At 36.1% G+C, this 23,704-nt stretch overlaps 2 protein-coding genes and 1 long non-coding RNA gene across 5 annotated transcripts; 1 reads left to right on the top strand and 2 right to left on the bottom strand.

Moving 5' to 3' along the window:
• Window positions 1-2,841: 2,841 nt before the first annotated feature.
• LOC310733481 (rhamnose-binding lectin-like) lies at window positions 2,842-8,357 on the bottom strand. 2 transcript variants are annotated; one of them, XM_083554774.1, is made up of 13 exons: window positions 8,134-8,357; window positions 6,705-6,763; window positions 6,485-6,517; window positions 6,359-6,403; window positions 6,107-6,236; window positions 5,727-5,836; window positions 4,986-5,030; window positions 4,864-4,902; window positions 4,694-4,790; window positions 4,471-4,574; window positions 3,643-3,711; window positions 3,134-3,269; window positions 2,842-3,000 (listed from the first exon to the last, which is right to left on the bottom strand). In XM_083554774.1, exons 2-13 carry the CDS (start codon window positions 6,733-6,735, stop codon window positions 2,889-2,891), a joined length of 951 nt encoding a protein of 316 aa, XP_083410900.1. In that variant the 5' UTR covers window positions 6,736-6,763; window positions 8,134-8,357; the 3' UTR covers window positions 2,842-2,888. The 2 variants fall into 2 exon arrangements, with proteins under 2 accessions (XP_083410900.1, XP_083410901.1); XM_083554775.1 differs by having other exon boundaries at window positions 3,643-3,693; window positions 8,134-8,349.
• Window positions 4,572-4,902, top strand: LOC310733488. Its single transcript, XR_014535759.1, has 2 exons — window positions 4,572-4,716; window positions 4,790-4,902. It is a non-coding gene; the product is annotated as an uncharacterized lncRNA (long non-coding RNA).
• Window positions 8,358-10,479: 2,122 nt separating the features above from the next.
• Window positions 10,480-23,438, bottom strand: rer1 (retention in endoplasmic reticulum sorting receptor 1). Of its 2 annotated transcripts, XM_083554783.1 has the most exons (8): window positions 23,303-23,438; window positions 19,764-19,849; window positions 18,985-19,089; window positions 17,514-17,613; window positions 15,719-15,797; window positions 11,938-12,073; window positions 11,769-11,823; window positions 10,480-10,965 (listed from the first exon to the last, which is right to left on the bottom strand). In XM_083554783.1, the coding sequence occupies exons 2-8, from the start codon at window positions 19,842-19,844 to the stop codon at window positions 10,955-10,957; spliced, it is 567 nt and encodes a 188-aa protein (XP_083410909.1). In that variant the 5' UTR covers window positions 19,845-19,849; window positions 23,303-23,438; the 3' UTR covers window positions 10,480-10,954. The 2 variants fall into 2 exon arrangements, with proteins under 2 accessions (XP_083410909.1, XP_083410908.1); XM_083554782.1 differs by having other exon boundaries at window positions 10,480-11,823.
• Window positions 23,439-23,704: the final 266 nt, after the last annotated feature.

Below are 23,704 nucleotides of genomic sequence, written 5' to 3'. Positions count from 1 at the left end.
AATGCAAAATCTCTAGCATTTACACTGAATTTTACAATAAAAATACTCAAACCCTTTCCTTAACCTTAATATTACATAATTTATTAATAAATCATAATTTCCTGTTCATTTATCAGGAAGCAGGACATTTTTAATGATTAGTTGGGTCTGCACTGAACCATCCTATAACATTACTGAGACATTATATATTTTTACTGGTTGTATTTACATTGCACAAAATAATGTCATTACAGCAGGGTACTGATGAAGGTGAGGAGGCCTGGGGTGCAGTCAGCATTCCAATTCATTCCAAAGGTGTTCAGTAGGGATGAGATCAGAGCTCTATAGCAGGCCACTCAAGATCTTCCTCTCCAAAGCATGTAAACCAGATCTTCAAGGAGCTTACTTAGTGCACAGGGGCATTGCCATGCTGGAACAGGTTTGGGTTTCCAAGGTCAAGTGAATGCAAAATTGTATTATACCACATTTAAAGACATGTTGTACAATTGAGTGCCTCCAGGTTTGTGGTAACCGTTTGGAAAAGAACCACATATAGCAGGAAAGCTCAGGTGTCCCAATACTTTTGTGCACACACACTATATATATATATATATATATATATATATATATATATATATATATATATATATATATATATATATATATATATATATATATATATATATATATATATATATTTGTAGGGTTATTTCAGCTGTACTTGAAAACAACTCAAAGTTATTATGATGTTTTACAAATGACAAATTAAAGGGTGAGTTTCCTGTGCACTTTATTGAAGTTCAAACAGGAAGTTTACCGTTTATACTTCACCTGTATAGCAGTTCTACAACATATAGAAACGATCTGACTAAACCTCAGATATCAAATGACAGCTACATACTACAGAAATTAAAAACATTAAAAACATCCTTATTTAAAAAAACAACATGTGGTGATAGGCTGGAAACAGCGCTCAATGACAATAAATAATACTAAAAGAAACGAGGCTGTTTTGAAAATGTAAGAAGTGGAAAGTACAGATATTTGTGTACAAATGTGATGAGTGAAAGTAAAAAGTTGTCAGAAAAATAAAAAGTGGAGTAAAATACTGATACCAGAAAAATCTACTTAAGTGCAGTAACAAAGTATTTGTACATTGTTACTTCCCACCTCTGCTGTCAGGGTTTAAGTGGATTTTTTTTTGGTTCCCTGAACCTATTTCATGTTCTGTTTTGTTGGGGCTTAATGGCGTCTGCTAGACATAGCATGGCACCAATACAAGGCAACAAATTACCAATATAAGGCAACCCCTCATGTGAACTAATTGTAGATTTTTATACAACGAATTCTGGTTAACCATTATTTACCAAAATACTTAACACATACAGATACATTGTAAATGTATGTGATTTAAATTCTACACAGATAGCACAGTATGAAAAAAATAATGGATTGTACATAATGAACAAACTGAAGGTACTCACATATACACTTTAAACACTGGTAGAATGAGGCGCCCTCTACTGGTCTTAACAGACTGCAGTTTCCCCTAAACAGTTTGCTACACATATTTATATACACAGGCAGTATGGGGAAAAAATCAGTATTTCTATCCTCCCATTACAACACACCTCGGTTATTGCACCAAATTCTTTTTTCATTCCTGTGAAATTGCACTATTCTGGTTATTGCACATGTAGTTATTATTGCACACAGTGTTGTGTAAAACTATTATAGCAATTGGTATGACATGGAAAAAATAAAAAAGGTGGACAACCACAAACTTCTGCAGTCTTTTACCTTGTATGTTTAAGAATTGGTCCAAAAAAAACAACAAAAAAGAAATTTTTTTATTTTTTTTAATGTTTATTATTTTGGTGTTTTCACCATAAAAGTCCTTTTTTTATGTGCTGTTTCCATAGCAATGATCATGTATGAAAAATGAAAGTTTTAATATAATCCCTAATTGAATTGCAAAATTGTTCTTATACACTATAAAGAAAAAAATTGGGAAACCTGACCTTTCCTGCTATATGTGGTTCTTCAAACCATTACCACAAAGCTGGAGGCACATAATTGTATATGACGTCTTTGAATGCAGTAAAATACAATTTTGAAACCCAAACCTGTCCCAGCATGGCAATGCCCCATGTGCACAAAGTCAGCCCCATGAAAATATGGTTTACATGGTTTGGAGAGGAAGATCATGGTCTGCTGTAAAGCTCTGATCTCAACCCTACTGAACACGTTTGGGATGAATTGGAACACTGCCCACACCCCAGGCCTCCTCACCTCACCTACATCAGTACGTTACTTTACTACAACACTCTTGTTGCTGAAGAACACAAATGTCAACAAGCACTCCAAAATCTAGTGGAACTAAATGTGGAATGTGAAGCTCAATGAGTGGTTTGGTTCTAGTTGATATTTTAAGCATTCGATACACTATATGGGCAAAACTATTGGGACACTTGGCTATAGGACTATCGCATTTGGATGCTGTATAATTACATTTTCCCTACACTTTAACTATTAGCCCCAAACCTGTTCCAGCTTGAAAAATTACCTGTGCACGAATCCAGCTCCATGAAGATATAATTTACATGGAATACAAATTTTGAGTGGCCTGCTATAAAGCTCTGACCTCAACTCTATTAAACAGCTTTGCGATGAATTAGAAAGCTGACGGCACCCCAGGCCTCCTCACCCTACATCAGTACATGACTTTATTAACACCCTTTCTGGTGAATGAGCACAAATCTCTACAAGCACATTTCAAAATCCTGGGGAATATCTTCCCAAAAGAATGGAGCTTTAAAAACGTGGAATGGGATGTTCAAAAAGCACATACAAATCTTATGATCAGGTCTTCACAAACTTTAATCTATATAGTGTATATACAGAAAAACCTACAATTCGATACAAGTGTACACAATATTGAGGAACTTAAAGGTGCCATTGCAGGGGTCAGAGAAGACAGTATTTGTGGCAGGCACCTCACAGCTGCTCTTTCCTTCACATCTGCAAAACAAAGGGTACAGGGAGCCTTTCATATGAATTGTCTCCACAGATATCAGTAATGTTAATGATATTGGTCATATGTAATAATGGTAAAGATAACACTTTTTACTACACTAATTAATAATTCCATTACCTGGCCTCAACTAATTTGAGTGTGTTAGGCATGTAGCAGTTTGTCTTGAAGATTTGATTGTAGGGTTTTCCTGCTGAACATGTGGTGGAATCGGTTCGGCCGTAGTTAGCACTGATGAGCTTTATGAGCTTAGCACCTACAATTAGAGTAAAAAAGAAATAAAAATAATAATTTTATATATATATATATATATATATATATATATATATATATATATATATATATATATATATATATATATATATATATATATATATATATATATATATATATATATATATATATATATATATATATATATATATATATATATATATATATATATATATATATATATATATTGTTTAAAAAAGAAAAAAAAGGAGGAACTACTTAACCACTAAGGGAAAATAGCATAGTATGTTAAATCTTTATTTAACAATGTGTACATATTAGTCTTTATTATATTATTATATTATAACATTCAATAAAATAAGTACATAAGAAATAATGAGAAAATAAGTACAAACCACATTGCAGGATGGCAGTGTTGTGTTCACAGGTAATAGATTTTTTTAATTCTGTAAAAATATTTAAATCTAAATAAATAAATAAAAGACCACAGAAACATTAGTAATATTATTTCAACCCCAATTGCAAAAAAGTGGGGACAATGTGCAAAATATAAATAAAAATAGAATGCAATTATTTGCATATCTCTTTAGATATATATTCTGTTCACAATAAAAAATATATTATTAACTGTTTAAATGTAGAATATTTCATGTTAAGGAAAGAATAAGGACATTTAAATTTTGATGGCTGTAACACCTCTCAATCCAGTTTCGACGGGGTCATGTTTACCACTGTGTAGCAACACAACTTCTGTCCATATACATCTGGGAAATGAGAGTTGCTGTAGTTTTTTAAAAGGAATGTTGTCCCACATGTGTGTGATACAGGATTCTATCTGCTCGACAGTTCTGGGTGTCCTTTGTTGTATTTTTCATTTCATAATGTACCAAATGTTTTCAATAGTGAAAGGTTAGACTTCTGTTGCCCTGCCACAACATTCTTGAGACATGTCATCAAATTCCAATGACCTTATTGTGTCCTTAAAATGGTACATTTCCTCAGTTAAAGAATTTGATATGTATATTGTATTAAATAGTAAATGTATTGTAAATTTTAAAAATGGATCACAAGATTTGCCAATCACCGCATTGTTTTTTATTTAGGTTTTGCACTGTTTCCCAACTTTATTTTTGGAATTGGGGTTGTACTAAGACTAGTTATTCATTCCCAATTACTCAAATCCATTAAAAGAGCTAAAGTATTTCCAGAGAAAGCAGGATTACCAGTGCAGGTGTAGGACACAGTGAGGTATTTAACAGTTCCGGTACAAACATCAGTAAAGATGCTGTCTGAAGCTTCTACAGTGCATCTCCTTTGTCCATGACACCTTTTAATAAAAGTAAGATAATATAGTCTCTTTTGACAAATGAAGACTAAATGCTACTAAGTGAAAGTGATTCTAATAAGTAAAATATTTATCACAGCAAACAGACTAAACAAAGTTACAGTTTCACCACAGCTGAGCGTGTGTTTGGACTGTAACAGTTGGTGTTCAGGACCAGACTGTTATATAGTCCACTGGAACAGTGGACTATATAACAGTCTGGGACTGTAACAGTTGGTGTTCAGGACCAGACTGTTATATAGTCCACTGGAACAGGTTACTAAATCAAAACGTCCATAGTTCGCATTTATGATCTGAATTAAAGTATCTCCTGCACAGAGACACAGAAAAAAACTATTAGATGAATAGTAATACTAAAAAAATACAAAAAGAAAGACAGTGTGAAATTCTCACCACAATCCAGTGTGCTGTAGCCACGTTCACAGATTACAGTGACTCCTAGAGAAATGAGAGCACATGTGATAAAATGCTATTGAAATAAAATATACAAATTATTATGGAATTATTACCTAAATATAAAGACAAACAAACATCTATCTAAAAGCCATTTTGAGTGGTAAAGGACTTGTTCAGCAGCCAAGGAGTGAGAGCTTGGTGAAGCTGGGATTTGAACTCCTGTCCTTCCGATGCAAAGTAGTGCAAAGTATAATGCTAGTTTTTGTTGCTTTTTTTGTTTGTTTGTTTTTAACACAGAGTTTGATATAGAGTATCAGTACTACATCTGATACCTACTTTCCAATCGAATCGACTAATTCACACCATAACACTGTAACACACACAGCATGCAAGAACTTTGATTCATTCACGCAACTGTGATGTACACTCTGCACTGTACCTCATCTCTGCTGATACCGAACCTTTTGATTTGTGCTTGCCTTGCAGTTTTGCTCTAGTTTAATATGCATGCTGATCATTCAACCCATGACTGTTTGTGGATTTTGTACCTGACAAATTTAATGTTATGAACATATCATATGTCTCCTGAGACAATATTCAAAATTTGAGTTTTTGCACATGGGGGTAGATTCACTGGATTTCAGCATCGACTCAGTATCAGTGTATTAGGTCATTTTACAGCAATAATTACATTGTCTTCACACATTCCAACACACCCTCAATCTGCTGAACACTTACGTCCATTAATGCACTCGTAAGTGGTGTTATAGTACTTGTAAGTTTCAGGACACAGGTCAGGGGTGTCAAATGCATCTGTCTTTAACTCACACACACGCTGGCCATTGCATCTGTTTGGAGTAAACAGACCAAATGCTTCCACAGTTATAGTGTTGAGAATCTTTGTTCATAAATGAATAAATAGCAGACATCTGTAGTTCAAACAATTTCATCTAAGTTCATTCTTAAAAAACAAAGTAGAATATCAGTGCCTGTCTACTTTGTTAGAAATATAAAGAAAGAAAGAAGAGAGAGAGAGAGAGAGAGAGAGAGAGAGAGAGAGAGAGAGAGAGAGAGAGAGAGAGAGAGAGTGTTTAAAGAATTCTGGAAATTCTCAGTACCTATCAGCAATAGTGGAAATTCCCAAGGAACAGCTGGTATTGACCGCATTATTGTAGGACCAGTCAATACTACAGGTAGTGTTGTCAGTACGACCATATACAGAAGACTGAACTTTTATCAGCCCAGTGTCTGAAAACATATTTATACATTTGTCACTGTCTTGCTTTATGTGTTTTCTTATAACACTAATTAAAAATTTCATACAACCATCTTAGACTTATTATGTCCTGTTGGTGAATGAAGAAGCTTACCGCAAGCAAGGCGATGTATATCACCCTTACAGGTAATCATATTTCCTGAATAAATAGATCATTTGCACATACTTACAAAGTTAGCAAACTGTAGGTTATTTTTATGGTTATAAATGTAAATAATACCTCCATAAACCAACATGTCTTGAGTTGCAACATCTGTAAAACAGAACACAGATGGCTTAGTAATAAAGGGGCTTAAAGGAAATTATGTTTTTTTTTTTACTATTGTAACTATTATGAGGTTTGCAAGGTAGCAAACAATACAATAAAAAAATATATTTTTATACATATAGCATAAACTGGGTATTACCTAATAATGTGGAGAAGCATGTGAGAAACTCACAGGTAAGTAGAATGAGCTTCAGGAACAGCATTGTAATTGTTATAGCTAAAGCTGAATCACTGTAACAAACACAAGGGCTTTGACTTGTTCACACAATATATAACGACATATAGTTGCATTTTGCCTCTGTTGAAAAAAACTCTGTTTGCTTTACTGTTGTGCTTGCTGATCATTGAACCTTTGCCTCTTTGTACCTTGGATTTTGTACCTGATTTAGGTTTGTTGACCAAGTTTTGTCATCGGGTTTCCCAAAACCTCCATCTGCATGTTATTCACATTATTACAAATAACATTAAATTTTCACAAACCAAAAAGTGTCAGATTTAAAGAATATAGGAATTCTGTAATTCTACTTATCAGAAGTTCAACATCTGAACCATTGAGCTACCAATTTCCATGTACAGTCAAATATATATATTTTTTTATATGTTGACATTATATTCCATTCCATTCTACCTAACAATTGAAATTTAATGTTCTGTTAAACAAGAGACAAAGGGTTTTGTAGCTTTGCTAACGCTCATTCAGGCCATCAGTATTTGACAATAATAACTATGCACTAATAACTGCATGGTGAATCTGGATCAAGTGCATTCATGATGAGTATGTTAAACTACATCAGTGGCAGAATTAGTTAGAATTATAGATTAATTGGAAGGGGAAAAAAAACACACAGTAAGTTTTTATTACATTTAAGGAGCCTTTCCATTTATTTATGTAACAAAAATACCACACGTTTTGTATGTTTTTAGAAACAATCCCACAGACCTGCTGTAATTATGTCACAGACCAGAATTCGATGAGACCAGAACCAATGAGAGTCCCAGAGTCAACAAAACAGATGTAGACATAACGGAATTAAAGGAACACATATCCTACCTGTTATCATATCTTTTATCATGAGTTTACTACGTATGACTGTGACTGTGTAACTGACATGTGACTGTCCAGTTGTTCTATGGCGTTGGATAAAAAATATCTCCGAATGTACATTCCTGCATATATACATATAGGTAAGCACTATCATGGACAGGATCACAGTGGATCCAGATCAGTCCAGAGGTGACTAAAGTGTATACTGTACATATCCATACAGTCATTTATACCCAGAATAATCTAGTAATTAAATTGGGACCTTTGAGCATTAAGGCAGGCAATCAATCAGTGTAAATGTAAATGATGGTAAATATTATCATACATTTGATTATTTAGATTATGTTCCTGTTCACAATTAAGCCTTCAAAAAAACAGCTTTGAAAAGTCAAGGTTTATTATTGTAATCATTCAGTGTGGAAGTAGCTGTTAACACCTTTAGAAGTTATCAATAATCAGTCTCCTGTAGCCTGAGAAGTTCTATTAATGCACTGACTGCGCATTTGTAATCAAGTTCTTCAGCTGGAAAAGAAACCTTTCAATCATTTGAACTCACCGAAGTTAAGTGGTTCGATTTGATGTATTATAGATCTCTTGTCTTTGGATCCACAGCTTCTTTGACTTTCCGCTTCAGCTGCAGCTTAAAAATTGGTCCTTGATTCGAGTCCAGTCATTCTGCACCAGATGCACTATTTATTGACCTTGTTTGGCCTGACACAGAGTACAGACAGATAGCCATCTGCAACTCAAAGTGCACGGTCAAATGGACATACAGTAAATGCTGTAACTAGATAAATAAAACATTCAAATGCCAAATTGATTGATGTGGGGAAAGAAAAAGCCAAGACCATTTCGACCATTGTTCTCAGGGCAATGTACATTTGATAGAAACCATCAAGACTGAATTGAGATATTGCCTCACATTCATTGCTTTCAATGAGCCTCCTAATTTGTTCGATTGAACTTGATTTGTAAAGTTTTTTGTTTCAAATTTCTACAAAATTTCTTTAGGGATACACTGTAAATCTTTGTTAGTTGAAGACACAAGGGGCAACATTCTTTTCTGCATCAGAGTTTAAAGCAAATGCTCATACTTTAATAACTTTGGTCCAGAGAGGATGGCAGCGTTTCTGTTCACGATCATGTTCACGCATGCCTTGTTCCTTGCATTATAGAGATTTAACCTGCATTTGACGATGACAAACTGTGTTCACAGACAATGAATTCTGGAGGTGTTAATGAGCCCATGCAGTGATTTCTATTACAGAATCATAACTGTTTTAAATGCAGTGCAGCCTGAGGGCCTAAAGATCACAGCCATCCATTAGTGATTTCCGTCCTTGTCTCTTGTGCACAGACATTTCTTTCTTCAGATTCTTTAAAACTATTTTTCAATTTTATGTTGAGAAACATGATTCTAAAATTATTCCACATTTTGTAGACACAGTCTTTCACAGTTTGGTGAAGCTCTGCCCGTTTTTACTTCTGAGAGACTCTCTAAGCTGCATATAAAATAATTGGATATTTATATCCAATTATTTTAATGACCTGTTTTCAATTAACCTAATTAGTTGAAAAATGTTTCTCCAACTGTTTCATTTTAATAACACTTACGTTTTCCAGACTTTTGTTGGCCTGTCCCAAATCTTTTGAGACGTTGCAGCTATCAAAATACTATTTTATTATTTTTTTTATTGTACATTTCCTAAGTTTAAAGATTTGATGTTTTCTGTTTTCTTCTTCTTCTTTCAGCTGCTCCCACTAGAGGTCGCCACAGCGGATCATCCGTCTCCATACCTCTGTCCTCTACATCTGCCTCTTTCAAACCAACTACCTGCATGTCTTCCCTCAGCACATCCATAAATCTCCTCCTTGGTCTTCCTCTTTTCCTCCTTCCTAGTGGCTCCATCCTCAGCATTCTTCTACTGATATACCCCATGTCCCTCCTCTGCACATGTCCAAACCATCTCAATCGCCCATCCTCACCTCGTCTCAAAAACATCCTACATGCACTGTCCCTCTAAAAAACTCATTTCTAATCCTGTCCTTCATCGTCACTCCCAACGAAAACCTTAACATCTTCAGCTCTGCTACCTCCAGCTCCACCTCCTGTCTTTTACTCAATGGCAATTTCAATATCAATTACTCAATGTCTCTAAACCATACAACATCTCAGGTGTCACCACAGTCCTATAAACTTTCCCTTTCACTCTTGCAGATACTGTTCTATCACAAATCACTCCTGTCACTCTTCTCCACCCACTCCACCCTGCCTGCACACTTTTATTTACTTCTCTTACACACTTTCCATTACTTTGCACTGTTGACCCCAGGTACCTGAACTTCTCCACCTTCTCCACCTCTTCTCCCTGCAACCGCACCCCTTCACTGCCCTCCCTCTCATTCGCACACATGTACTCTGTCTTACTCCTACTGACTTTTATTCCTCTTCTCTCCAGCATGTATCTCCACCTCTCCATTATCTTCTCAACCTGTTTACTACTCTCAACACAAATCCCTATATGAAATATGTTTTTTATGTTCTATTGTGAATACAATCAGGGATTAACAGTGAGAAAGATCCAAATGGGTTTTTTTTTTTTTTAAATCATTGTCATCATATGATAAAGTGTCAAAAGATCCAAGGATGTGTGCATGCAAAAGAAGGTTCTGTGTTTTGGTATTGAAACACTACTCATGGATGTTATCTGGTGTCTCTCAAATCACCATAGAAAGTGGTCAAAAAAGGAAATCATAAACACTACGACTAAACTGAAAGATGTCATTTCCTGGTTATATGGATCCACACCTCTATGAATAACTACAAATAAAAATGAGAATTTCTAGTAGCCTGAACTTAGCATTGTAAACTTGCATGCTAACAAAGATAAAACTCAATCTGTGAAGGGGTACGGTCTTTTTAATAGCAGTTGGAGTGAAAAATTTTACATTGTAGTTATTAAAATCATTTTCTTTTCAACAGTAACACAAGTAAACCAGTGACATGCAATGCCATTAATGACAAATGTATAGATCTAGTATCCAACGTTTGTATTTTAATTTAATGTCAAAATTAACAATTGGAATCACATGTCTAAAAAAAAAAAAAAAGAGAAAAAAAAGAAAAAAAAATGGACATCCAAAATAATCTTGATTTACCCTTTAAAATATACATATATATTTATATATAAACCCCCATAAAACATTATGCACATTAATAGGAAAAAATGTTTTGATCCTCACCTACAGTGCTGAAAAAAACCTCTCTATATTAGCAGTTAGGGTCCAGAACAATGTTAATGAAGAAGAGAAAAACCAAAAAAAAAACAAAAAAAAGTCAACCCTCTCCATCCATTTCTTTAATTTGTTAAGACTCTTTATGTTTCCTCTGAAAAAGAAGAAAAAGAGAGAGAGAGAAAAAAGTTTTGTTTGGAATGAAGTAACTATTACAAATGTACAACTAGTTCTACTGAGCAACCAAATACAATTCAACTTAATGATAAGGGAGATTTAACTACTTCAAAATAAATTACAAGCTGCTAGAAAGGATGTTACTAGGCACAAAGTATATTTATATACACACACAAAGAAAAGTAGAGAATGCACATTCAAGAATGAAGGCAAATCACATGAATCAGTGTTGGGCAATAGTGTCAAAACATCTGTTTTGCATCTAAATACTGAATCTTTTCTTTAGATCAGTGAATGGTGCTGAGAAATAAGTACTTCAGTGCGAACGAGTACGAATAATCGGATGCTTAGAGAAATGTCTGGATGCTGATGAATCTCTGGCTCTTATCTAATGACTGTGACACAATGAACACCTAAATCAGACCCAATGCTTTCCTAAAAACCGGGTAATGAGCACGGTGTGAATAGATCCAGTTTTCCTCCTTCGCGGTAATCTCGTCACGACTCGAACCCCATGCACTTTTTACTCATCAAAGGCAACCGTAATCATTACACAAAACACCCAACACTGTCATCATGGATCAAAACTCTTTTCCGGTAAGCCTACATATGTTGTTTGCATACCCACAAAAACATCAAAAGAAAGAAGAAGAAAAAAAAAAACCCTTACAAAACTTCAATCCCTGTATGCATTCTTCATCAATAACTTTAATTTCAATGGGGGGGGTAGGGTTTTTTTTATTTTTTAACTAGCAAAGGTTTTCCCTGTGTCTTCCTTGCCTCTGTATGTCCTCTTCCCATGCGTGAAGGGCAGGTACCTGTACTTAATCATGTGCTGTGGACAGAAAGAAAAAAGGATCAGTGAACAAAAAATAGACTCCAGTTACTGCAGCAAATCTGACCTATAGAATGTGAATGGAGATCGCGCGTGTTTTGTAACGCGACGAACCTTGATCTGACGCTTCATGGTGATGCAGAAGAGCATGATGAAGTACATCACAAGGATCGGCCAGAACACTGGCACGTTGAAGGCTTCGAAGAATGTGCAAATCATAGCGATGACGATGCCTTTCGTCGCAGAATGCCTGAATTGACAAACAAGAGGGCGCTTATTATTTTGGGATATTTTTTTCCCTCGTTTCATCTCAGTTTGGCCGCCACTGTAACAACTAGTCCCCCCCACGGAACAACAGCCAATAACCCGAGAAGAACGAATGGCCGTGTTCGCGATTTTAAACCTTAATAAAGTGAAACATATCGTTTTAATATGTGGACAATTGTTAAATGATATTCACTATAAACATTCAAAGTACACTATTAGGGATGCACCGAAATGAAAATTCTGGGCCGAAACCGAAAACCGAAAAAGAGGAAAGCAAGGCCGAAAACCGAAACACCGAAAGAAATTATGGCAATTATTATTACCATTGCATTTATGTCTATGACTGTGTACTAACCTTACTAAAATCAAGGCATTTCAATTGCATAAATTAATATCAAAATTTCAAAGAATAAATCAATTACAAATTATGAAAATATTTATTTATAGCACATTGTAACAATGCACAGGATAAAATAAAATAAAATTCAAACTTAAATGTTTAACTTAAATGCACTCATGTGTACAATAAATAATAATGTACAGGCCCTCTGTCCTGCTGAAAGGTTGTAAAATTAAATATGTTCTTTCATAAAAACAAAGTGCATTCAAAACAAGTGCAACTGTTTAAAAGATACAATACAACAATATCACTGGGAAACTTCCTGTCTTTTCAAAAACGTTCGCCACAGACGGAGTGCGCGTGCTCGGAGGGGTTTTGCTTTTCTGTGGCGCGTTTCTCTCATATTCAACATAGCGATCGGGATGTTTGGATTTCAGGTGATAAATTAAACCCGACGTGGAGAAAGACTTTGCAGACGAAATTTCGGCATTACATGTTTTGCAAATCGCTATGCCTGGGTCTTCTCAGATTATACTGAAATACGTCCACACCGCAGACATGTTGTTTTAGCACGTGCAGCCAGCGGTTTCTGTTTGCGTCATCACAACAAACTGTTTCGGCCGTGTTTTTTCGGTGATCAAAGTCTTTCGGCCGAAAACCGAAAATGCACGTTTGGGCCATTTTCGGCCGAATATTCGGTGCATCCCTATACACTATCCTTCTTGCACCTACATAATGACGACGCTCATGGATACAGACGTTCTTGAGAAATTTATAAACCAGCACAATAACTCTTCCTAAATTTTGTTCTCCCACACAAAATCTATTTATAAGACTAGGAGTTTCTGCAGGCAAAGTGAAGACTGCAGATGCATTCCTGTCTGCGTTGGTCAGTCAGACGATTTTACACACTAGTGAAGGCCAATAGCTTTAAAGGCTATTAATAGACTGCGATTAGTGCATCTTACAATAAATCTTACCCTTAGGGCATCATGCATGGTGTTTCAACCAAGCCTTTTGAAAAGTGTTGGTGACAACACTGACTGTTGAGTCTGGATTATTAAATTTTTTTCATAGGTCTGAAAATGCCATCAACTGCTGTAGTTTTCCTTGGATGACCTGTTCACTGTATGGTTGTCCCCACACCAGTGGCTTCTTTCTTTTTTTTTTAATGGTGGCTTCAAAGAAAAAAATAAAAGAAGAAGCTGCCTTTCCTCCAATGAACAGTGATCTGGTCTTCATGTTGGTTTATCCATTTTAGTAACATATGCAATCTTTACCGACAAAACCTCTGTGAATAAAAACTAAACTCCAAAAAAAGGCTCTTCAAAGTGGATCAATCTGAAACCAGCGCATTTTCAGTCAAGCGGCGCAGTCATGTGACCAATTCAGCAAAGACGGTGGATGAAGCTGTGCAGCAGCTGTTTTGGCTGCAATCCGGTATTTTGACAGCCTTGTTAAGGATTGTCAGTTAGTACATACTCCAGATAGTTTTTCCTCAAAAGAAACAATGTTTACTTGCAGTTGTCGTTCGGCGGCAGAAATAGAAGACACAATACTGTTCTTTGAAGCGGTCCAATATTTCGGGGTATTTGTTTTGGCACGTCTCGTGATCTATATTCTTGCTCACTTTGCTACTTCATACTCCTGTGTTACGCCACTGCAGCAACTCCGCCTCACTGCAAGTCCTTTTAAAAATCTCGGTGCCTTTCCTTGGCATTGCCACAATGTTTTAAAAGGAGCCGGAAAATGAATGTGCGCCAGATGCAGGTTGAAGCGTCTTATGTTTTGCTTGTGTGCAGTACAGGGACATAAACAGTTTCAGATGTTTCAGTGTGGGTGAGCAACTTTTGTGAAACGACTGAAAACGTTAGTGTTACGTGGAGAGTTTTTAGACGGAGATGCGGATTTCAAATCTTTTTCAGATTAGTTTAACCGTAGCCTCGACCAGTGAGTAGACATTTAGAGAACGGGGTTATAGGGGTCATCATGGAGGCTGGATGTTCTTGGCTGTAATGCTCCAATACCATTCACTTCAGAAGTATGAACAATAAGTGGGCATCTGTGGACACTCGATGTCAATGCATGGATTGGCTGAATGTAGCTGCAATATTAGAGAGCACAGCCAGTGATGTTGACTGCACTCTTATGCTACAGAAGAAGAATGCAACCCCACTGTTATGGCTTCTGTAATCTGTGACATATGCAAGGTCTTGCCACATGTTTTTGTTGTGATCCACGGTGCAATGCCCCTGATGACACCAGAAAGATTTGAAAAAAAAAAAAGTACTGCTGGTCCCTTGAGCAAGAACTAAAAACCTCTGTATTGTGATTTAACAACAGGTCTTACTGCAAATGTGATTTATCACACTTTCAGGCCACTTATTTCCTCACTCCTCTTGTCATGAATTAGTAATAGAGCATCATTGTGTAAAATCCACTGGACCTTTACTGCGCTGTTTGTATTGGTCAAATTAGTCATTTGATTACAAAAATTTTGTTTGGTCAATTTAACTAAACACGGAGCACTGTGTTTTCCACGGACCATTATCACTGATGCACCACCCGCTAAACTCTGAAGTGGAGACCCGCACTCCCGCGGGACCCGACGCAAACCCGAGTGCGGTGCGAGACAAGATTTGATGGGGTGAACACGAGTCCGGGCAATGAAATACAATCATTCGCGGGATGAAATAATAATAAATGACTAAAAACAAATAAACGTATGTATCTACGGCACAAAAGCACTATAACAACTATAACAACATCTGCTTTTCACTGAAGTCTTTCCGCAAGGATTTAAAGTCCAACTGTTGGGGGCATTAGCGAATTTAAGACTCAGCATGAAGTACATTGAAAAATATTTACAAACAAAAAAAAAATTCCAGAAAACTGCTACATAAATTAGACATTTCGGTTGATTTAAAAATCAATCAAACAATGGAAGTAATATGAAAACCACTGGTGTATAAAGCGTTACTAGAATAGTAAACAAGTAACCACACATGCCTGTGTTGCACCACATAGACGCGTTGTATTAATTTCGAAAGATGTGAAGAAGCAACATATCAAAAGGACCACAAGACAGACATCGTGACCATCGGGACAGAAAAAGTGTTAATCAAACTTAAGGGGACGAGTGGAGCAAAAGTAATCTCTATGCTCGTTGTAACAATTGTTTTAATAGCTTCCTGGACCCAAGACAATTCTGAGGAACATTTTTTTCGGGTTTTTTTTTTATTAAGTGCTAATAAAACATACTGAAACCAGCTGAATGGAAAAACTCACCAGAATTTGAATTCAGGCAGTCGTCTGATAAATGGCCGGAACTCCTCATTCTGCTTTGTGGGAAGTGCTGGACCATCATCTTTAATAATAATAATAATTTAAAAAAAATGTTAAAAACAATGTGAGACAAATTGGGGATTTGAATTTTGTTTCTTTTTTATTTTTTTTTTAAGTGAGGCAAGTTTGACAAATACCAGCAGTCACCTAGACGGTAACAAACACAACATATTACAAAGTATATGCATATAGACGACAATTTATAAATAATATTAAAATTTATTTTATGATTTTTTTTGTAATATGACAATAACCTAACTGGATCCTGAAAAGAGATTTTTATTTCAACATTTTTAGAAACAGTGCAAGAAGAGTAAAAGGTAAAGCTGAAAAATGCCATTTTCTGAAATTCTAAATGTTTTCAAGACACATTCCCAGTAGCACTAACTATAGTTAATATAGTTAATATATTATCTCTTAAATAAATTCAATTCAAGAATATAATAAATAACAAACTAGTTGTGGTATAGGAGGAATAAGAGACACCCTGGTATTGATTATTCTCTTTTTATCATGGCCTAAATAAAATAGCTATTATTGACTGATTAAAGAGAAAGAGTGTTTTGTTTTGCATCTTCACTCCTAGTAATAAAATCACAGTATTTATTAAAGGTCGGCAGTAATCAGACAGTATAAGCTGGTTCAAGTTAACTAAATATTGTATTAATAGTGTATGGTTTTCTGAACCAAAAGAAAAAGGGTAATTGAATGCAGCAACATTTAAGTAATTCTGGCTATTTATGATCCATAATAAAGCACAAACAATATCGGTGTCCCTAAGAAGATAATATAACAGGAAGAAAAGTTTCATTTGAAAAAAACAAATAAATGTGAAAATCAATAAACAGAGTAAAATCCTCCAAATTAACTACTGGAACACAAGGCACATGTTGCAATGTTTCCCCCGACCCAGTGCCATTTAGGACATTTACCACATCTCGCTGAACAGCTGTCACACTCCTGTTTGTCACTCACCTAAACAAACAAGCTTTAAAGCCCCCCCACTGTTTTTCCCACCAGCACTTTTACATAATAGAAACTTTCTGGACCTCATTTGTCATGGTCATGTGCTGGGCAAGGGCTTTCCTATAACAGCTTGTACCAAAGTGTCCGATTCCTCTTTTACAACAGCAAGCTGCAACACTTGCAGTTTTCTTTTTGCATTGATTGGTTGAAGAATGACAGCATTCTTCAGCTTTTATCCATTTATTTAACTGGTTGTGGAATGCCCATGAGACGAGCAGGTTCCTGCTATCAGTTACTCTACAACAGCTACTGTATAGACAACTGTTCCCTAACTCCCTCTTTTTAAGTGACAATAATATGCATAATATAAAGTGCTTTTCTTTAAGAGAATTTTTATTACAGAAACTATTTCTTTGTAAAAAAAAAAAAAAAAAAAAAAACCCATTTATTATCTGTTTATTATTAGGCGGAGAATATATGCACTTTAGTTGTTACAAATTTGTTGCTACTATAAAATTTACAATGGATTTGAATGCACTCATCAATATAAACCCGTCATCTAGATCCAGCGCTACCATCAGTGTGTTTGATGTAGTCTTATCAGAGCATTAAGTATCCTGCTGTGTGCATTTACTGCCTTACTTCTCAGAAACAGTGTAGTATGTGACACTCATGAGCCTGAAAGAGAACATTTCACCCATTTTTCCTGAGATTAATGAAAATATATTTTAGTCTGATAAGAGCATTGAGCAGGAGCCTTGTTAGAACTAACCTGGGTCATCAAGCAACGAGGGGTCCACTTTCGGTGAGAGGAAAGCAATGAACAAATTGAGATGGTATATGCCCAGAGCATATGTGACTATGTACCACCCCTGAAACACAAGAGACAAACAGGGACAAACTGCAGTGTTCATTCTCATGTCATTAAACAACTATCTGCAGAAACTCTTTTCTATTCATAAATGAAATACTGTACAATAAAATTGGTGACTTTAAATACATAATTCAACGTATCACTAAATAACATGGCTCATACCAGGGGAAACCACTGGCCCCCAGACCGGTACCGGACCGTGGATCATTTGGTTGTCTCAAATAAGTTTTGGAATGCTTTCGAAGAATGCATCGCTTCATTGTCCAAATCTGCACTAGCAGATATCCTGCTACTTTTTGCTTAACAGTCAAATGATCAATAAACACAAGTGAACCAGTTTCATTGGCAGCCATAACATGAGCAGTTTCTTCCCTTCTCTTCCCATTATTCTGGTACAAATTGGTGTTTGTCTGCTCTGCCCAGGATGTTGTTTCAGAACCAAATTAAATATGTTTTACTCTAGTCTGGTCTTACAATCAGAGCTGCTCCCAGTTACAATCAGAGCTGCTCCCAGTTACAGTCAGAGCTGCTCCCAGTTACAATCAGAGCTGCTCCCAGTGAACCAGTCACCAAAAAATATACACTGATATTACTGTTTATCTGTGCAATAATAACAATAAAGTTATTAAACGCAACACATGTGCAATAACAATAATGTAAAACCGTGCAATATTACCTGCGTGCAATATGTGTGATAGCGTAACTACTTACTCGTGGTCTCTTTTTTTCTTCTTCGTCTTTTGTATTTATACATTGTGTTGTGTATATACTATATACTGTTATGTCTCTATTTTTTTTTTTATATATATTTGCACATTCCTTTTTTTTTGCTGCTGTAACAGAGAAATTTCCCCACTGTGGGACGAATAAAGGAACCTCTTATATTATCTTCCTGTTCCTAAAACTAAGCATCTTGTGTTAAACCCTCTGTATTTACTCGTGTTAAGGCTTCTCTTTATGTTGTCTTCCTCTTGAAGTGTGTTTCTATTCTGGCACACTGTTGTAAAAAGGGGGTCGTTTCCTTTACCAGAAAAAAAAAATTCTTCCGTCATCCATTACAACTGTTTTTTCATGGAGTTTATTCCTGAGTTCACTAGTTGTGCTTTCTTTTGAAGAATCTACCAAATATTCGATTTAGCCACATTATACAATTTGGGTTTGATTAGATTGGACTGATTTTTCCACCTAATCATGGATTGCTTTACTAACAGTGGCCGCCGATTCGACTGAATAGTGAAAGGTAACAATAAAAGAGTTCAAATGCAATATTATGTAGCTCTAAAGTGTACCCATGCTTGACTAACAAAGACAGAAAGCACACCTTTAACACGTTTGCCAATTGGGCAAATGAGCTGCGAGAAATTCTTACCTGTAGTATATACACTCTGATCATGTATATTGCTGTAAGGAGAAGCGTGGCCGCCCATCGTACTGCTGAGAACGGAGTTGACTTGTCCAACCATGACTGGTAGATCTACAAGAAAAACAGTGTGTGGTTAAAAAAATAAACAACTACTTTGAGTAAAAGTATTAATGCGAAGGAAAATAATTATTCGAAATGATAATTCTATAGGATTTTACTGCTTGAAAAACAGCAGAGGGGTGAAGTTGAGAGTAAAAAAAGCTGTTGTATTACTGAGAAATTAAGCATTAATTCAGAAAGAAAATTGTAAATAAAAACCGCAGAAATAATAGAAATTCTGCAGGAGTAATTAAGTGACAAACAACCTAAAAAATAGGCTTTTTAGTAGGAACAGGCATTTCCATGGAAGTAACTTGTAAAAAAAAAAACTGCCAGTGAACCATTAAAGAGGTTTCATCAAGTAGAGATCAAAAGTGATGTTTATTGTAATTCTTCAGAGTTAACGTTCAATTACACACACACACACACACACACACACACACACACACACACACACACACACACACACACGTACGTCTTGGTACAGTGCACAAAGCAGATCTAGTCTCACAGCGCCATCTATCAGACATATGTAAAAGATTACAATTCATACAATAAAATGGGTTTATAAAACAAAGTCGTCTCAATGAGTCAGGCAGCAGTTTGGACACGATTTAAACATCAATATGACTGAACACATCAGAACAGTGAGTAACGGAGACTATTTATGTAAGTCCAGCACTCACCTGTCCAAGACGTGTGAAGAAGCTTGATATGGCGGATGCTTTCCCATGGATGGATTCACCAGAACTGTCTCCTTCTGACATACTGTCTAAACACAAAGTAGATCCAACAGCTTTTTTAAGACTAAGTGCAAGAAAGGTAACATCCTGGAAGCGCAGTCTGAACTCAAATCAGAATGCAAATTACAAAACGCCACAGATAAACCTGAAAGATATGTGGGGCGTTTACAATGTGAAGGGCTTGGTGGCATTATAATAATGAATTCGTTCATAATACACATACACACACGCACAAGTGGATCTCAATAAATAAATTAAAAAAATTATACCTACAGCTAATGAAAACCCAAAATTCAGTATCTCAGAAAATTGTAATATTACTTAAATACCAATACAAAAATAATAAAAAAAATTTACACAAATGTTAGACTACTGAAAAGTATGAACATGTACAGAACTCAATACTCATTATGGCTCCCTTTGCATGAATTACTTCAGCAATGCGGCATGGCATTGAGGCGATCAGTCTGTGGCGCTGCTGAAGTGTTATGGAAGCCCAGGTCGCTCTTATACGTTTTTGGGTCTGGTGTCTCGCATCTTCATCTTCTCAATAACCCTTAGATTCTCCATGGGGTTTAGGTTGGGCGAGTTTGTTGGCACATGGATACCATTGTCCTTAAACCAGGTAATAGACACAATAACAAGTAGACACAAACAAAACAAAACAAAACACAGTGGACCAAAACCAGCAGATGACATGACTCCCCAAACCACCACTGACTGTGCACACTTTACACTGGACCTCAAGCCATTTGGATTCTGTGCATCTCCTCTTTTCTTCCAGACTCTGGGACCTTGATTTCCAAACAAAATGCTAAATTTTCTTCCATCTAAAAAGACGACTTTGACCCACTGAGCAACTGTTCAGTCCTTTTGGTCCTTTGATGTCTCTGGTTCAGGGGTGGCTTGACACGAGGAATGCATCAGCAGTACCCCATGAATACGTCTGTGCCTGGTGGCTCTTGAAACACTGACTCCAACTGCAGTCCACTCTTTGTGAATCTCCCCAAATTCTTGAATGGGCTTCGTTTTATTATACCACCTTTTTTCCTTCCAGTCAACTTACCATGAATGTGCTTGGATACAGCACTGTGAACAGCAGCTTCTTTAGTGATGACCTTTTGTGTCTTACCCTCCATGTGCAGGGTATCAATGATCTTCTGGACAACTGTCAAGTCAGCAGTCTTCCCCCATGATTGTGTAGCATGAACCAGACTGAGACAACATTTAAAGGCTCAGGAAACCTTTGAAGGTGTTTGGATTTAAATCACTGATTAAAGTGTGACACCACGAGTCTCCAATATTTAACTTTTTCACTATATTCCAATTTTCTGAGATACTGAATTTTGGGTTTTCATTAGCTGTAAGCCATAATCATTAAAATTTAAGTTTCACTTTTTGTATTAAATTAGTAAAATAAATCAACTTTTCAATTATATTCTAATTCATTGAGATGCACCTATTTGTGTGTGTGTATTTTATATATATATATATATATATATATATATATATATATATATATATATAAATTATATATATATATATATATATATATATATATTTATTAATATATATATATATATATATATATATATATATATATATATATAAATAAATATATAAAACATTTTGAATATTTTACCTTCAGAAAGTACATATTTCTTTGTAGATACATAGCACTGGTATAAATCAGCCCTTGTACAATTTGTCAGCGAGGTTTACTCTATTGTTACGCAGCGTATCACATCGAAAAGGTTTGAACATTTCACGGTATGATAACATGCAATTGACACTGTATTAATCATGATAATTAATACAATGGCTTCAAGGCAGTTGTGCAAAATTCAAAATCCAGGCCGCAATGTAATGTGTATGGAACGGCCCCAGAGAAACAGGATGATTTGAGAGGCATCCTGAAAAGGTAGCGGTAAACGTGCTTTAATCTGGTCACATGCTTCCATATCCCAGTGATGTTAAGAATCTAGGGTCAGAGCACAGGATCAGACATGATGCAGCACCTCAGGACCACAGAAGGTTAAGGGCCTTGCTCAAATGCCAGAGGAGTGGCAGCTTGTTGATACCGGGGTCTAAACCCCCAAACTTCAAATCAGTAACCCAGAGTGTTAACCATTGAGTTGCCACTTCCCTTGAAGGGAATTGAGAGATCTGATTTTAGTTTTGGGGGCTCGCTGTGATGGACGAGAGAGTAAAGAGTATCCCGCTTGATCAGCTAAAGAAATGGCCAGAAACAGGTTTGAATCAAAGCTGTCAAAAACTAGTGTGAGAACACTGACTAACCAGGGGACTCGCATGCGTTTCTTTCATATTGTATTTGTGTTTTAAGAAAAGCTTCACAGTTTATACCAAATGAAAGGTGTAAAAAGATGTATTTTGCCATTCCATCCAGCCTTGAATCAGACCTTCCCCTTACACAGGACCATCACAGCTTCCTGTTCTACAAAACTGTGGCCAAGGCTAGAAATTGAAAGCCACAAAAAAAGAACGACCGATCACCTTGTATATGGGAAATCTTTTGAACATTATAGTTTCAGATTTAGAAACAGAACAACTGGTCGCCAGTACAATTATAGAGAATCTGCTGGTTTCGATCACGACCTTCAGAAATCAATAAGGCGTTGTGCCGGCGCTGCTACACAGACGGACATGCTAGCTCTGTATACAGTGTACTGTCCAACCTGCTAATTCAGGGAGCTGGGACCAGTCTAAGTCCAGTCGAATAAGATGCTTTTATATTATATAAAATTCTAAAAATTATAATATATTATATTATATTATATTATATAAAATTTATTCAATTTTTTTTTTTAAGCTAAGCAAGCAAAACCCTGGCTGCGTACAGGCTCCTCAGTGTTAGCATTACCCGGTTGGCAACATCACTGTCAAAAACAGTCAAATGGCAGAAATCTCATTCCCCTATGTCCTTTTCATTTGAACAAAATAACAATATAATATAATGTAAGAATTATACGTCGATTTAAAAATAAAAGCATGCAATAAACCAATTTGCTGAATGGAATGCCCCCCCCTCTACGTGCTTGTTCGATAGCTAAACGATGTTACGGCTTTCACAACGCAACCTGGGATTTGTAGTTTTTTGGGCAATTTCTTACTTCTCTTAAACAACTAGACACTTTTAATGATCTAATTGTTCAGGTTATATAGTACCAAACGCAAAATATATACTGTTTAAATTCTAAATTCTATCGATCAGACTGCAGGGTTTGATTGTAAACGTCACAGGGTGATTAGATAAGGACTACAATGACCAGCGACCCAATAAAAACGGGACAACTCACTTCCGGGGAAAAATCACAAGGAGAGCTGTTTTAAAAAAGCGAACCTGGTAGAGTATAATCTGCATTGAAATCAGGGATAATCCGAATTATAGTAAGAGGTATAGGGCATGAAAAACACTGCGTTATGAGCATGAATATGAAGATAAATAAGATTAAATATAATACCTTTTCTGACCGGGTGCTGCCGCTGTGTCACTCTCGGCTGCCTGTCCGCCGCTCGCGCTACTCCGCTGTGAACACGTCAGTACTTCCGCCCAGGCAAAGCTCATTTCAGACTACACTAATGGATCACCGATTACTTTGATATCCTGCCTACAATAAACCAACTTGGCTTGTTGAAATATTTTTTTTTTCTCGGCAAACGCAACCAAAAATCTAAAATACCAAACTCCTCCACACAAAAACGTGTTATATCAATCTAAATAATCGATTTAAAGTGTTACATTATGCAGCAGATAGTGTGGATAACTCACGTGTTACTGGTCCTATGGTACTGTCTGTTGGTAGGTTTCCATCAGGTGGAAAGAAACCAGAGAACCCAGAGGAAATCCAGATGTTTACAAGAAC

This window comes from Silurus aristotelis, assembly GCF_946808225.1.
Source record: "Silurus aristotelis genome assembly, chromosome: 11".
Taxonomy (NCBI): domain Eukaryota; kingdom Metazoa; phylum Chordata; class Actinopteri; order Siluriformes; family Siluridae; genus Silurus; species Silurus aristotelis.
The sequence above is the reverse complement of the archived record's forward strand: the minus strand, read 5'-3'. Positions and strand labels throughout refer to the sequence as shown.